The following is a 15865-nucleotide window of genomic DNA, read 5'->3' on the forward strand; positions in this document are numbered from 1 at the left end:
TCTTAATGCAAGTAATCCTTTCCTTGTAGAGATTTTTAGTTTTCATGAAATTTCAAGTCATTATTTTGATAATGACTTAATGATCAGTTGCTGGATAAAACCCTCTTGCCTGGACGGTTTCCTGGAGCCCTCTGATGTCTTCTGCCTTGGATTCACCAATATCTAGATCTGCTGCCTACTTATCACTGTGCAGTTCTCCTCCTTCCAGGTTTAACAAACTGGTTTATATTTTTATTATTTAAAAAAAAAATGCTGTGTGTCCTCTGGATGTGTGTGTGTGTGAGCCCAGTGCTTACAGCCTCTGGAAGAGGACGTGAGGCAGCAGTTAGACCTGACTCGGGTCCTCTGGAAACCAGCAATCCTTCTTAACCATGGAGCCATCTCTACAATACCTTCCCGCACTTCACACATGCACACACACACACACACACACACACCACACACACATACACACACACCCCACACATACACACACATACATACACAAACACACACACACACATACACCACACACCACACACATACACACACACCACTCACAAACACACACACCACACACACACACATAAACCACACACACACCACACACATACACACACACATACACACACACCACACACACACATGCACACTCACACACACACATGCACACTCACACACACACCACATACATACACACCACACACATATACACACACACACACATACACACACCACACATTTACACACGCATACACACACCACACACACACACACACTCATACACACACCACACATACACACCCATACACATCACACACACACACACACACACACCACACACACACACATACACCACACACACACACACACACACCACACACACACATACACACACACACATACACACACACATACACACACACCACACATACACACACACACACATACACACACACACCACACACATACACACACACACACACACACACACACACACACGTTTCCTTGGTATCATTAGCTGGGGATCAATTTCCTTCGTGTTTGAGTCGATTCTCAGTAACATTTTCAGAAAGGCTACATGAGAAGTTACTAGAATTGATGCATACCTGACAATTCCTTGTTCTGACCGCAGGTTTGATCAGTCTAGAATAGATATACAAGGAACGTGTGTGTGTGTGTGTGTGTGTGTGTGTGTGTGTGTGTTGTCTTCGGCATTTTTCTCTGAAAACGTGAAGGGCTGTGCTCCATGCCTCTGCCATCCGAGTGGCTGCCAGTCTTTGAAGACCAAGACTATGTCTCTGGACTTCTGAATCCCCATCAGAACACATCCAGTTATGTGTCTGGTATCTTTTCAATCCTCATAAATTAATAGGAAAGTTAGTGAGCGGGTTCCCTTGGGGGATTCGTTTTTTTGTTTTTCTTCATTTCTGCTACAGTTCTCCTCTACGATTATATTGGTTTGAATCTAGAGAGATTTCTAAACTGAATGCTGCAATATATTTAAGGAGGTACTGCCCCAAATGCATTCTTACCTTAAAATACTTAGCATGTACCAATTACAGAATGATCTTTTAAGGTCTCCAGGGGAAATATGGAATTTCACACTGATATGAAAGGGGGCTGAGAATTAAATCCAGAGGCTGATGATTTAAAGACTGGATAATTATTGAAATTGAAAATTAAGGCTTTTTACCCGGCTGGCTTATTAAACCAAGTGATGGGCAGGCTCTCTGTTTAATAGAATACCATCACTCTCACGTTTGCCTTCTCTTGGTCTGACTTCATCGTATCGTGAAGACATCGTTTCATCGTTTTAGATGCCTATAAACACAGAACACCCGATCCCTGCTCAGGAGCCGTTTGCACACGCCACATACGGAGGAGCCTCCTGCCAGGTTCGGGCTGAGCTGGGTCTTCCCCCTTCTGCTTGCTGGCATCAGTGGACTGCTGCCCTGAGCTAAGTGGGCTGGCTGATGGCAGCTTCTATCTCTTCACTTTGCTGCTGGGCAGGTCAGCTGTTCGTGAAACTAAGTGCCAGCTCATCAGAGCTGTTCACCGTGACACAGGGCAGCGTTTGCCCTGAGGTAGTTGAGGCCTTGCAAGCGGCCGGGCTGGAGTTTTTCATTCCACGCTGCACTTTTAGGTAGCTGTTCATGTCTCTGACTCAGTCTCTGACACACACACACACACACACACACACACACACACACACACACACACACACACACACCTGTCCTAAGAAATGTCCATGCAGCAAGGGCTGCAAAAGGCTGCATTTTGGTGAAGAAGGAAGCCAACATGCTAACAGGCTCTTGAGTTCCCAGAGCACAATCCCACACCTCTTAGTTTGTTGGAGCAAAAGTTCTCCCATCTTCCCTCTGCAGTGTGGCCTCTCTATCTCTTTGATGTTCTTGCATGGTCACAGGCATGGCTAGCAGCAGAACTCTCTAATTTCAAAAATGAAACAAACAACCAAAGAAATAACAAAAAAAAAAACGCTGGGCAGTGGGGGCGCACGCCTTTAATCCCAGCACTTGGGAGGCAGAGGCAGGCGGATTTCTGAGTTCGAGGCCATCCTGGTCTACAGAGTGAGTTCCAGGACAGCCAAGGCTATACAGAGAAACCCTGTCTCAAAAAAAAAAACAAAACAAAAAACAAAAAAACCGCGCACTAAATCCTAAGAGACCTAGCTCTGACTTAAACCTTGGGCTAGTGTCTCTATACTGATAATTCTCAGTCTCTGTCTCAGCCCTGTTTACCCCAATAGGGCCTCTACTGCTCCCACCTCACAGAGATCTGCCTTGATGTCAAGTGTATGGCCTTAAATTGTAGCAGCAGAGAGCTTCAGAAAAACCTCTTTTCCCATTCAACGTGGCCTTGGCAGAGATGTAGCTCCCCCGAGTCCCCTTATGGTCTCATCTGTAAAATGGGTACAGGAGCTGGAGAGACAGCTCCATGATTAAGAGCCTATATTGCTCTTGGCGAGGACTGAAGTTCAGTTCCCAGCATCTACAGGGTGCTGTTTGTATTTCAACTCCCCGAGGAATCGAATGCCTCTGGCTTCCATGCATGGCACTCCCACACATGTACACACAGACACGAATGCGTACGTAGAACTATATTTTAAAACTTTAAAATAGGAATAGTAATGACAACTTAAAGATGAATGTAAATATTAGTAAGAACATATAGAAAGCACTCTCGTTAATCCCTGAGCGTTTTAAGGGCTCAACAAGAGCTCTCCACGGGCCACAAGTACAGTGATGCTATTGTTAAATCACTGCTCTCACGGGTAAGTGGGTCAGTTGCTGGAGATTCCTCTTGAAGGATCGTTCTGTCTCATAAGGGGAACATCTGCTTTCTTGTTATAGCCATGAAGGGCTATCCATTTTCGGTCAGGCACTGACTACAGAACAAGGTCTTAGCCCTTTGACTTAAACAAATGTCAAGCCTTCTAGATGCTACTAGAGAGGCTGTGAGATGCTCAGGAGATCCCAAGAGAGCTTGTTACAGTGCAGATTTTACACTCTGCAATTGTGAACAAGGGATTATTTTCCATCCATTTGAGTTAAAGGCCAGAAATTTTTCCTTTTTTTTTTTCTTCTAAAATGGGTCAGGTTCTTGCTATTTTTCTGCCCCTCTCCTCTCTGTGTAGTACTTAAACGATATTTTAAAAGAATCATGGCACCAGATACCTTTAATCCAAGCACCTGGGAGGCAAATGAGTCCAGTCTGGTCTACAGAGCAAGTTCCAGGGAGCCTAGGCTATGCAGAGCAACATAGATAGATAGACAGACAGACAGACAGAGAGAGAGAGAGAGAGAGAGAGAGAGAGAGAGAGAGAGAGAGAGAGAGAGAAAATAAAAACCATACCAAGCAAAAAAGGATGCTGACTGGTGTTGCTGTGGACATCACTGTGTATCAGAAACTGCTCATAGGGAAGGGTTTATTTCAGCATACAATTCCAGATCATAGCCTCACTGAGGGAAGTCAAGGCAGGAACTCAATGCCTTCACACAGAGTAACTTTTGTATAGAGAATGACCTCACAGCCAAGTACAACGGAATCCCTCGAGGATGCTGATGGATGACCAGTGGGTGGGTTTATACGATTCAGAACCAGTTGCCTAGGGATGGTACCACCCACAGTGGGCTGGACCTCTCACATCAATCAACAATCAAACACCCCCCCCCAGGTCTGCCCAAAGACAGTCTAGCAGACCAACAGGAGAAAGTAAATAATTGGGGACATTCTCTGCGTGGCACTTGAGGCTGGACCTCACACAGGCCATTCAGCTGTGGTTGACTACATAACAAAACTTTAAGAAAGAGGCCTATAAAAGTACCAGTTACAGAAAGCAGACAGATCCTTGGGCGAACCCACAGCCTTTCACCTGCTTCAGTCCTAAGTGTACATTCAACTTTTATCAACCGAATATGATTTGCTGTGGTGATTTTCATTAAACTGTAGAACATTTCTTGTGCGGAGTCATCATGGCTCTAGCTAACTCTATCTCTAGCCTCTTTGTCTAGTACTTAAAAAAAAATGTACGATGCTAATAATAGTAACAACCATCTCTGTCGTGCATACCCCGAGCTGCAGTGCATGATGGGTAGGATGGAAGGCATGTCTGCCAGAGGCTTTTACCTGGTAATTTGAAACCAGGTTGTACATTGGTAGGTGCTGCTGCAGTGCATGATGGGATAGAAGATGCGCCAGCTGGTTTTGCACCTGGTAATTTGGGAAGAGCTCAGACATTGGTGGATGCTGCTGCAGTGCGTGATGGGATAGAAGATGCGCCAGCTAGAGGTTTTGCACCTGGTAATTTGGGAAGAGCTCAGACATTGGTGGATGCTGCTGCAGTGCGTGATGGGATAGAGGATGCGCCAGCTAGAGGTTTTGCACCTGGTAATTTGGGAAGAGCTCAGACATTGGTGAATGGTGCTCAGAGCCTGGGGCTTGGGAAACCTTGATTTGATCCAGCACTGCGGAACCTGGCTCCATTCTCATTGGCGATCATTTTCCCTTTTTTGTAAAACAGATGGATTGGACGAGGTGGACGTGATTTGTTGTGTGTTTATGAGCCCTTTCTTCAAATGAAGACTTGCCTGGAGGCCCAAAAGATAACTCAGGAGAGCTGACATTTCTCAGGCAGATGCTGGGTGAAGTCTAGACCTGCAGTGTTCCGGATGGCGTCTCAGGAGCTTATCTATCAAGCCCTTGGCTTTAGCAGTAGAAAGCCTCCCTCTGGCTCCCTCCAGCCTAGCTTTGTGCTCGAGGGCATAAAGCAGGGTATCATGTGACTATGGTTTGCAAATAGTACTAAATATAATTTTGTTCTTGTGGGTCATGGTTATTAGGTTCCCTGAAAACCTCCACAAGGCTACTTCAGTTTGGGCTTTTTTGAAAGGCTTAATATTAATAGCAGGCTTTTGTTGTTGTTTGGTTTGTGGGTTTGGGGGGGTTAACTTTTTTTTTAAAGTCTTTTTGCTTTTGGGGGGATGTGGAAGATCATTGGAAGGAGCAGAGTGGAAACATTTGGTAATTAGTGTGCGTGAAACCCTAAGTAAAAGTCTCTCACTAGAGACTGGATGTAACAGTGAGTTGTCAGACAGGGAAATGCAGAATATTAAACTTTAGGTCCCCAAACATATCCTGGTGAGTTGCTCTGGAGTTTCTGGCTCGGGGAAAACATTCTATTTTATTGTAACACAGAACACCTTTTCTTCTTATTTACTCTGAGCACAACTTTCACAGAGAAGGTTCTGGAAATGTAGTGACTGAAGCTGCGGGAAAGGCATGGAAAAATAGGGTGCTGTGGTAGCTTTTCCACGGCAGGCATGTTTTTCGGGGTATTTTTATTCTGTTCCCTACCTGTCAGTAGCAGAGCAACTGTAAACCGCCACGCAGCGCGCTGGGCACAACGCCAGGAGCATCCCTGCATTCCCCAGGGAGGAGCCTCAACCGGAGTATTTTGCCATTGCTGTCGTCATGTGTAACTCATGAGGCAAATGAAAATGAAACTTATGTACAAGTTATAAAAACACACACTGTAAGCGAGTCATGCTGATTTACTCAACAAGTGAGAGCTCACCATGGGGCAGTAATGCATTCTTTTTCCTTATAACCTTCCCATGCTCTGGGACTGCAGTGCTTCTTCGTCTTTTTTATGACAGACGACACTAAAGAGAAATGTCCATTTCTTTTTACAAGAAAAACAGAACGCTTTTATTTCTCTCTACCACGGCAAAAAGATACTGTTGCAAAGGGGAGGAGCCAGGTTTTCCAAGACGTGGAAAACCCAGTGCTAGAGAAATATAGGGGCGGGGCGTGGGGCAAGCACGTCACGTGACCACTGCCAAGCGTATTCTGTGGGTAGTCTCTGTACATAAAATCCACGCAGTTGCATTCGTGGGCACTGACAGAGATTTGTTGTCTGCACTTGTTCTGACAGCAGAACTTTATAGAAAAGTTTGAGATGTGGGCGTGGCTATAAAGAAGCTTGAGATGTGGGTGTGGCTATAGAGAAGCTCGAGATGTGGGTGTGACGTCGATTCTCACATCTCACTATGGCAGTGTTCAAGCCCTACAGACCCAAGTTCCAGTCTTGTTTGGTATGACATTGGGCAATTCTTTAGCTTCTTGCCTCGGCTCTACAGTGGAGGCAATGATGGTTCCTGCTTCGGAGCATGGGCTGGAGTGCAGGGTGCAGACAGAATGGAACACGAGGGGAGCGTGAACAAGGCTCTGCGTTCTGTCCTCAACTGAACGGAGGAAGGGAATAAAGGAGATAGGGTAGGAGAGAGTGGGGGCAAATATCTTTCTATAAGCCCTCAGCAAATGTAATTTCAGAATAAAACTGACACAATTCAATTTACGGTTTGTGAAGCCGAGATACGTAGAGAATATACAATAGGAGCTGACATCTTAGTAAAGTCCATAAAACGTATGGTCCAGCCTCAGAACCGTGGTGGACAGACACAGGTCCAGTACTGGAGAGACAGGTGGTGCCACAGACTCTTCTGGTTTCAGCTCCCTGTTGAGGCGTGGGGTAAACTGCATGGTCCTTTTAACTCTCTAAACCCATCTCTTTAGTCCTCACAGCTGAGCTCCAGCTGAGGCTGGTCGCGAGGGCTTAGGGCAGGACATCATTAGAACACAGGTTCATTTTTTTCTCCCATCTTTCTAGACGAGGGTCTAGAAGGTCTAAGAATCCAATTCTTCCTTATTGAATGTGACCTTTTAATAAATTTAGCTTTTGTCTTCCATAGCAGAGCCATTCTTCTTATAAAACTCAATTTGCTTCAGGCTTCTGTCTCTCGTGCTTAGTCTGAGAGATGAGGTGAGGGACCCTGCGGGTGATTCATTACTGGGATCTGCTGCATCTCACTCACAGCTCATCCTAAATTACATCCTGGCTTGGCTTCCTCTTCTGCTCTGTAATTGCAAAGCCATTCTCAGCCAGGTCTGCTGAGAACGTGATCTGTTGTCAGGTGTGCTGTTTGTGGTGTGTGATTCCCAGGGTAATATTACAGTGCCACAGGCCACACCTTACTGTACCCAGAGCCACTCGGGCCCATCAGAGCAAATGGCAAAACCCAGCTTCACCCGAAGAGAGAAATTGTCTTCATACTTTCTGGGCTGCCTTGGGCAAGTCCCTAAATTCTTTGGCGCTTGCAGGACTTCTCACCTTTCAAACTAACTACAGTGTAAAGTTTCTCTCAGATCCCTGCCGATTTTTTTTTTTAATATCACGTTCAAAACTGTGGTTAATAATTACACAAGGCTCAGAGCTACTCGGGTCAAATAAATTTATGAAATGCGTCTTATCTTATTCATCTCTTAGCTAGATGCCACATGGGTATATTAATATTAAACCTGGCTGAGAAGCCTGTTCAACGACATTTACTCAAGTATTTCTCAAAGACAGGTGGGCACGCCATTGAAAGCACTGTAGTGTGTTTATTTGCCGTGTGACAATCACTTTCTCAGGAACAGGGTTTGGGAAGCACCTTGTCCTAACCTGAAAGGTGACCTGGTTCTGTCAGGTCAGGGACACCCAGGTCCCTAAGTTTGTAACGTACCACAGCCATTTAACTCCAAAGCAGTTGTGTGTTTTAACAGTTTGTTTGATTCTAATAAATTGCCAAGAAAATTGTCTGGTTAAGCAGAGGTCGTATGCGGAGGAGGCTAACCAGGGGGATTGCTTTCTCCGTGGTAATAGTCTCAGCACTAAATGTTCTCTGTTCTCAGTTGTCCAGTCTATGAGGGGCAGGGAGCCATACTTTTAGCCAGAACTATTTTAGCCCCAGAAAGCAGATGAGGCACACTAGCCTTCCTTCCCTTCCTCCCTCCCACATTCTCTGTGTGTATGTGTGCATATGTGTATGTGTGCATGTGTGCATGTATGCAACAAGTGGAAGTCAAAGACAAGTTTATGTGCACTTTCCACTGTTTTGTATGAGGCAGAGTCTCTCGTTGACCTGGAACCGAGTGGGCTAGGCTTGCTCTATGAGGAGTACCAGGGATGCTCTTGTCTCCCTTCCCGTCTTACCATCACTGGAGTTACAAGCATCCACTACACCAGCTTTCTACATGGGTTCTGAGGGTGGGACTCAGTCCTCATGCTTGTGAGCCAAGCACTTCTCTGAGTTATAGCTCCCTGCCCACACCCTCTCTTGTCTCTCCATTTAAAATTATCTAGGAATAGCAATTTAAGTTTAAGAGACTAGCTTCCTTTAAGTTTTAATTGAAGGCCACCAAGATTAAAGACTGGAACTGCAATAGACTTGTGTGGTTGGTGTTCAGATGGTAAAAGTCTCAAGACACTGTCAATAACAAAATAAAGCATTAGGGCTGAAATAGGGAAATCACTGTCACAAGACTGCCAAGCAGCAGGTACAATCAGATTTCCATCAGTGTGAGTGGCCTTCTGGAACCAGCTGACAGCTGACGGCTTTGCAGATGCCAAACATTTTATCAGTGAGGGATTTAGTTACGGCCCTGCGTCTGGCGCCTGGTACCTTGCCAGGCCAGGAGAACATTATCATCAGAGGTCCTGAGTCCCAGGCAGTAGCCCTGCACTAGGGAAGGTAAATGGAGGACTTGTGAGTGTGGTGAGCTGCCAGAGCCACCGCAGAACAAACCTATAGGCAGGAAGAGGGACAACTGGGATCTTGAGTTGATCAAACGTGTTATTAACTAATGTGTTTCAATTAAATCATTTTTCTCCAGTGAGTGAATGCTGGACTTTACATTAAATTACCATTTCAGAATGGGTGCTGGTGGTTGATTTCCTGTTGGAGGAATTCAGTACCTTCCCTCCCGATCCAACTCCTTCTCTCTCCTAGGCCATCCATGTATCTGATGCTGAGGGCATTTGCCTTAAGTGTCCTTTCCCATGTTAAATCTCCATAACTTATCCAATATGCAAAACACCCAGGTGTTCAGAAGTAACTGGGTTATCAAAGTCAGTCTCAGGCTAAGGGCGTGGCAGGGTGGGGGGGGGATGCCTTTCCACATAAAGTCACTGCTTTCGCCAGCATGCACCTGAGAGAAAATGGTTCAAAGCCTATCCATCCCAGTGCTTTATCAGAGAACAGTTCCCAGAGCCAAGATGAGCAGCTGATAATGAAAAAAAAAAAGTCCCTACAGTTGTATAGTGTCTTTCTTATCCTAGTAGTAAAAATAATTGCAATAAAAACCCTTCATTTAGGGAAAGGTGGGGAAAGTGGCGTGGAGAGTTGGGAGGATATCGTCCTTCTCTCTCCACGTCTCCTCTCAGAGCTATTGTGAAATGACAGTGACTAAAAATCTGGATTCTGGATTGTGCACATTGAGCCCAATCCTAGGGACATTCTTGGCATGCTTTCTCTGTGCCTTTCCCAGTGATGGCCAGCCGTCTTCGGAAGCTGTGGTGTCAGGGATCTGGGAGGCTCTTTACAAGCGGTCCTTTGGGCTGTGGGAACTCTGGGAGGAGAGCTCCATAGGTGCTAGAACCACACAGGAAACTCACCGTTCTTCCTGGGCCAGCAGCACACCCACGGTACACACCCCTCCCTGACTTAACTCAGCCCACAAACTCCTGGGAAGAGAGCCAGGCCCAGCCTAGCTTCTGAGGAGTGGACTCAGTCCTTCCTTCTGCGTGCCAAGGGAAGCAAGGCCAGAGGCTGGGACAGGTTAAAGCCAGAAATGACAGCGGTAGTGGACCCTCGCCACATCTCTGAAGACTGCAAAGGTTTGAGTGTCATTTTGTGAACTTGGCGTCTGTGTCTAGCGGGGGACTGTCTTTAGTGAGAAGGAGGGACAGAAGGCTCTTTCTGTCAGTAAAGCCATGGTATGCTTATTTTTTTTTTATGTTAACATAGAAATCTATGTATTCCAGAAACACATACTTACATAAAGTACCTGCCCCACATGTCAGCATATCTGTAGATAGTAATAAACCGGGGTGTTAGACTGGCCAGGGCTGTTTTGTGCAGAAGCATAGCAGGTGGGCAGGCCAACCCGTTGGGTACTTTAAGGGCATCCTCAGTGACGGTGGCCAAACACTTGTGATTGTGTTTCTGAGAGTTTTGTTTCCGTTTGGATGCTGTCCCAGGGATATTTTCTCTGCAGTCTTGTTTTAGGGGAGACTTCCTTCCTCAGTGGGGCTGGGTTACCTTGGTTTCTGGAGAGCAGGCCGTAAGTAAGGGATGCCGCAGAAGGCAGATGGGCTCTGTGCCTTCCCCTTCAATGCTGGCTCTCTGAGTCGCAGCACCTCAGATCAGCTCCGCCTGGCTCAGCTTTGTCATCGTCCCAGGCACTTGGAGGACTGGGGCACCTGGTCTGCTTCACATGAGGGCACTTGTCAGGAGGCATGACGGTATTCAGGGCTGGCACGCGGTAGATGATGAATAATTCGTGGGTCTTCTCCTGCTTGCAACTTTTTCCAGTAAAAGTAATTCTCAGAGCTCGGGCCTTAACAACCTGGAAATATGATCCTGCTTTGACTATTGATCTACCTTAGACAGTAACCGGAAGATAAATGTTGACAAACAAAGCAATAGTAAGTTTTAAAGTTGACAGTAGCTCTAGGTGGGTGGGGCGGTAAGCCAGAGTCAGTCTCAGTGTTTCCCTCCCCTGCCCCACTGACACTGAAGGATAGGATGACAGGATTTTTACAGAAGATTCTTAGGGACCTTCTTGACCTCCTTGAAGGCTGAAACGAAAAGTTAATAAAAATACTATATATGGCATAATCATTAAGATGTATTAATGTGTGTTTTCTGGTTTAAAATAAAACTACAATTTTATGATTTTCCTAACTGAAAGAGGTCATAGCGATAAAATTACAGTGTCTCAGGGTCTTTATACATCTATTTGAACACATTCATGATATGATATATAAGATATGATAATGCAGATATGTTATTTTGAAGTAGGTTCAAGGTCTTTTTTTTAATTGCTTGTACTACACAAAGAATGGATTTTCATCTTGTTTTCCAGGAACATTAGGGTAAATTACAGAAAAAATCTTACATGACAGAAGAGATTAAGAGATTCTAAGCCAGTAGAATAAGCTGTAAGTGGGTGCTATTTCTAGAGGCTAAACCCGGAAAGAAAATCTTTTTTTTCCCTTAGCTTTAATTGACTCCCTTTCTGTTCCATGGCATATTTTGAAGGTTTCTGGCGTCCCCGCTTGCTGCCAGCTGGAATCTGAAGAAAGTATCTCTAGAACTCACTCAGCTAACTTGAATCTCAGTCATAATTAGATTGGAATTTGGCAAATTCTTTCAAGACAAAATCAGACACACTTCATGTTTGGAACAAGAAAGGGTCTCAGTGCTCTGTATTAAAAAAAAAATATATATATAGTGCTCGATTCAGGGCGCATTGGCAATACATTTGCTATTGTTTTGAGTCTTTCTAACCTGTCCAGGCTTGCCTTAAATTCCCTTTGTAGCCCACACTGGCCTTGAACTCTTGGCTGTCGGCTGCATCTGCCTCCTGAGTGCTGGGACCACAGCATGTATTACTATACCTGGCCATAGCAATATATTTTTTGCTGAAGTTGGTATTTTTATAAAGGGATACATTGAATGAACAGGAATCTGACCGTAATTAAACATCATTTCTAGTCTCATTAGTTGGTTCCTGGATGTTTTCAAACAAACCTGGTTATCCATCCCCTTCCCTTCTAGAGTAGATTCCCCCCTCCCTTCTCCTAGGTAGAGGCAAGATTTTGATGCAGTCATTTGTTCTCCTCAGATATAAAAGAAATGCATGAGCTAGCATTTGCATATGATTAATAGTAATTTAGGCATCTGAGATATGCAGCCCTCTATTTTATATTTAAATATGACTGCTGACACCTAGGTCTCCGTCATTTGCATACACACTTTAAAGGCGGCCGTGAAAGCTAGGATAATCATCAGAAGACTGTGTCTAACAAGCCTTCCCGCTATGTCACTCATTCCCACAAAGCGGGGAGAGCGTCTGTATGCCTCTTGGGTTTCCTGGGAGAAGACAGAGATTGGTTAGATGATGGGTTCTCGCGCTTAAAGAGGCATTCGCAGCTCCTTCTGCAAATGAGCTCTTCCAACGTCCATGAACGTGGGCCAATCAGAGCGTGACATTGCCAGGAACGTGCATGTGGAGTGAGGACCAATAGCAGCCAGGAGCGTAGAGCTCCCAGGACGCAGAAAACAGCAATGGCAGGGCGTTGAGAACTTCTCCTCAAGTCTCACCTCCCCAACCGTGACAGCCACTCTCTTCTCTGGCTTATTGAGGACACCGAGCTGCCTCAAATCTGATGGACAGTATGAGCCTAGCATTTCCTTTTCTTGCAGTGCTGTTCAGGGACTGCATGCTGACTTGATAGAAGCAATCTTCTAGGAGTTGTGGGACGCATGGTCTTGGTCAGCATGGTAGCGGAGTGACAAGCACCTCTTTATTGACTATTTGAAAGTGACTTAAGGGGTCTGCCTCTGTTTTCATATAAAAGATTATGCTGCCTACGTGACTGCGCAAGTACACTATTAATTCACGCAGGTCTCTCCCTTTCAAGGTTCTTGGCTTCACCTGTGAGTTTATTGTTTTTAACTTTCGAGTTACTTTCACCATGATGGTCTCTACATGGTAGCATCAACACTGGCTTCTCCCCCATGTGTCATCTAGTCCTCCCTTGATTGTTTATGAGCATTCTGTCTGTGGCATTTAACTCACCAAGTGCCTCTCCATGGGTGGCAGGTGGTGTGCCGGGTATCATTCAGAAAGGTGACTCTCTGTCTTTATGATCTCAGAAGACCCAGTTATGTGCCAAAGTTGTGCCTGGCAGTCATCCAACAGGAGGCAGTTATCCCCTGGTGGGGGGAAGGACAGAAGGATTGACACAGAGGCTTGAAGGGCATGCCATCATCTACAACATGTAGGAGGCAGGAGATGATGTGGGCTACGGACAAGTGCTGCTTTACTGGCTTGCTCCCTATGGCTTGCTCAGCCTCCTTATACCATTTTGGACTACCTGCCCAGGAGTGGCACTGCCCTCCCCCTCCACCCTCATGAGCTGGGCCCTCTGCCGATCAATTATCAATCAAGAGAGTGCACCATGGGCCAGTCTGTGCTGGCATTTTCTCAGCTGAGGTTCCCTCATCCCAGATGATTTGGATCAAGTCTACAAAAAAAAAAAAAAAAAAAAAAAAAAAAAAAAACCTAACCAGTACAGGGTTGAAGGCTGTCCCATGTAGCCCAGGTTAACCCTGAACCTCCTAAGTCACTGAGGATAACCTTGAACTTCAAATTCTCTTCCTCCTTCCACTTCCCAAGGGTTGGGAATACAGCCATGCGGTACCACACCCAGCCTGAGCTTTTAATTCCTGCAAATCAAAATTCCTATATCTGTAAAGTAGGGGTAACACAACTACCTGTTTTATAGGAGTGTGAACGTTAAATGAGAACATCTATAAAACTCACGCCCCACCCGGGATAATGAACAGGTTGCACAGTTCGAAATTACAGTTCTAGCTGGACATTCCTTCCAATTAATAATATTGTTGGCTAATCCTTTGGAATCCTGCCTGGTTTGGGTTATTTCTACTTTTAGGGGGTCTATTTTTATTTTCATAGATTCTAGTTTGGATTGTTTCTACTTCCAGGTATTATTTGTTTAATATGAACTGTACAAGGAAAGACTTGGATTGTAAAAACATAATGTGTGAGAGGCTAAAGCTGCCCTTGACAGACATCCAAACCCAAGGGGTAACTGCGGCCCCCGCCCGGCTTTATTTATGTTTTATGTCACCACAGCCATGCATAGTTTTACATTTTCAAATCAAATAGCAGCTTCTATAAGCTGGGACACCAGGTTGCAGACCAGGTTGGCCTCTGCCTCCTGTGCTGGGATTAAAGGTGAGCGCCTGGCAGGAGTGGCGCTTCTTATGAGGCTGTGTGCTTTGTCCTTATTCTTCAAGGTTGAATGAGTTGATAATGTACTAAAATGCCCAACTACTCACCACCCGAGCCATGGAAGGGAGAGGGAGTGCGCACACCTTTCCTGTGAAGATCCAGATTCTGAGATTCCATGTCTCACCCGGTCTAAGGCGCTGTTACTACTGCTGCTTCTACGACAGACTGCTTTTCCCGTCTGTTTTTTCTGTTTTTACCAAATGCCCCTTTAAAAACAAAAAAGAACTTCAAGAACCTGGGGCCAGCAAGATGCCTCAGTGGGTAAAGGGGCTTACCACCAAGTCTGAAGACCTGAGTTTGACCCCAGAACCCACTTTGCAGAAGGAAAGAACCAACTTCTTCACATATATGACCTGCACATATATGCTGTAGCATGTACACACACACACAGAGACAGAGGAATATTAAAAAAAAAATAATTAGTGAAAAAGAAAAAAAGCCCAAACATCATTCAGTTGGAATCCACACAAAGTTGGCCTGAGGACTGTTGCTGTCCTGGACTGCTGAAAGACCAGTTGTGTGCAGTGAGCAATTACATAAACACAGTTGAGAAGGTTGAGCCCACCCTGCCTCTGCACGGCTCACCGTTGCCTAGTCCCGTACTCCAGGAGGCGGAATCTGGGCCCAGTGAGTTCACTGATTGCCAGCGTCTTCTCTCGTATCCCACGGCACAGAACAAAACTAGAGAGTGAAGAAAAGTCAAATAGGATTGGAAAGCTGATTTTCAAATTTGACAGTTTCTAATATTTTTTTTTTTGTATATGAGTACACTGCAGCTGTCTTCAGACACACCAGAAGAGGGCTTCGGATCTCATTACAGATGGTTGTGAGTCACCGTGTGGTTGATGGGAATTGAACTCAAGACCTCTGGAAGAGCAGTCAGTGCTCTTAACTGCTGAGCCATCTCTCCAGCCCCTACAATGGTCTCTTTTGATGTATGAAATGTGGTTTAAAAAACTTTGAGTGCTGCTTCTGGATTTTGCATTTACGTATAAGTTGTTGAGTATAAAAGTAAGGCCCTAACATTCCTCATGGCTCATCAGGGAGAGAATAAAATCAATACACAGTCACTTATACATCTTATTTATCAGAGGCAGGGTTTTATGTGGCACAGGATGCTTTCAAACCAGGATAACTTTTAACTTCGTGATCTGCTCCCTCCACCCCACATGCACTGGGATTGCAAGTGTGCACTGCACATCCACTGGGATTGTGAGTGTGCACTATCAGACCTGCTTTATTGGATGGATATCAGGGTTTCCTTGAAACTGAGACTCGATGAAATAAGTCTTATGCCCAGTTAGCCTGATTCAAAAGGGGTGTCAGGGACCCCTCTTCAACTCTCAATTTTAACTCTCAGGGACCTTTCTAATAAACTCAGTTCTGTACAGGTGAGACCAATAACCAGGATTACATGGATCACGTGTTAAGAAATACA

The 15865-nt window shown here is 45.2% G+C and overlaps 1 protein-coding gene across 8 annotated transcripts in view; it reads left to right on the forward strand.

Annotated features, from left to right (window-relative positions):
- Ablim1 (actin binding LIM protein 1) overlaps positions 1-15865 on the forward strand; it is a 287337-nt gene that overhangs the window by 66403 nt on the left and 205069 nt on the right. Inside the window, exon 1 of one of the 8 annotated variants that reach the window (XM_029472702.2) lies at positions 9843-10219. The exons of 4 other annotated variants lie outside the window; for them this stretch is intronic. In XM_029472702.2, the coding sequence (XP_029328562.1) occupies positions 10174-10219 (46 nt within the window). In that variant the 5' untranslated portion in view covers positions 9843-10173. Of the gene's footprint in view, positions 1-9842; positions 10220-15865 lie in introns of those variants that run through there. 3 more of the 8 variants (XM_085833831.1, XM_085833832.1, XM_085833841.1) reach the window with 3 other exon arrangements.

The sequence above is a fragment of the Mus caroli genome, unplaced genomic scaffold (genome assembly GCF_978045245.1).
Source record: "Mus caroli unplaced genomic scaffold, Mus_caroli_1 scaffold_20, whole genome shotgun sequence".
Taxonomy (NCBI): Eukaryota; Metazoa; Chordata; class Mammalia; order Rodentia; family Muridae; genus Mus; species Mus caroli.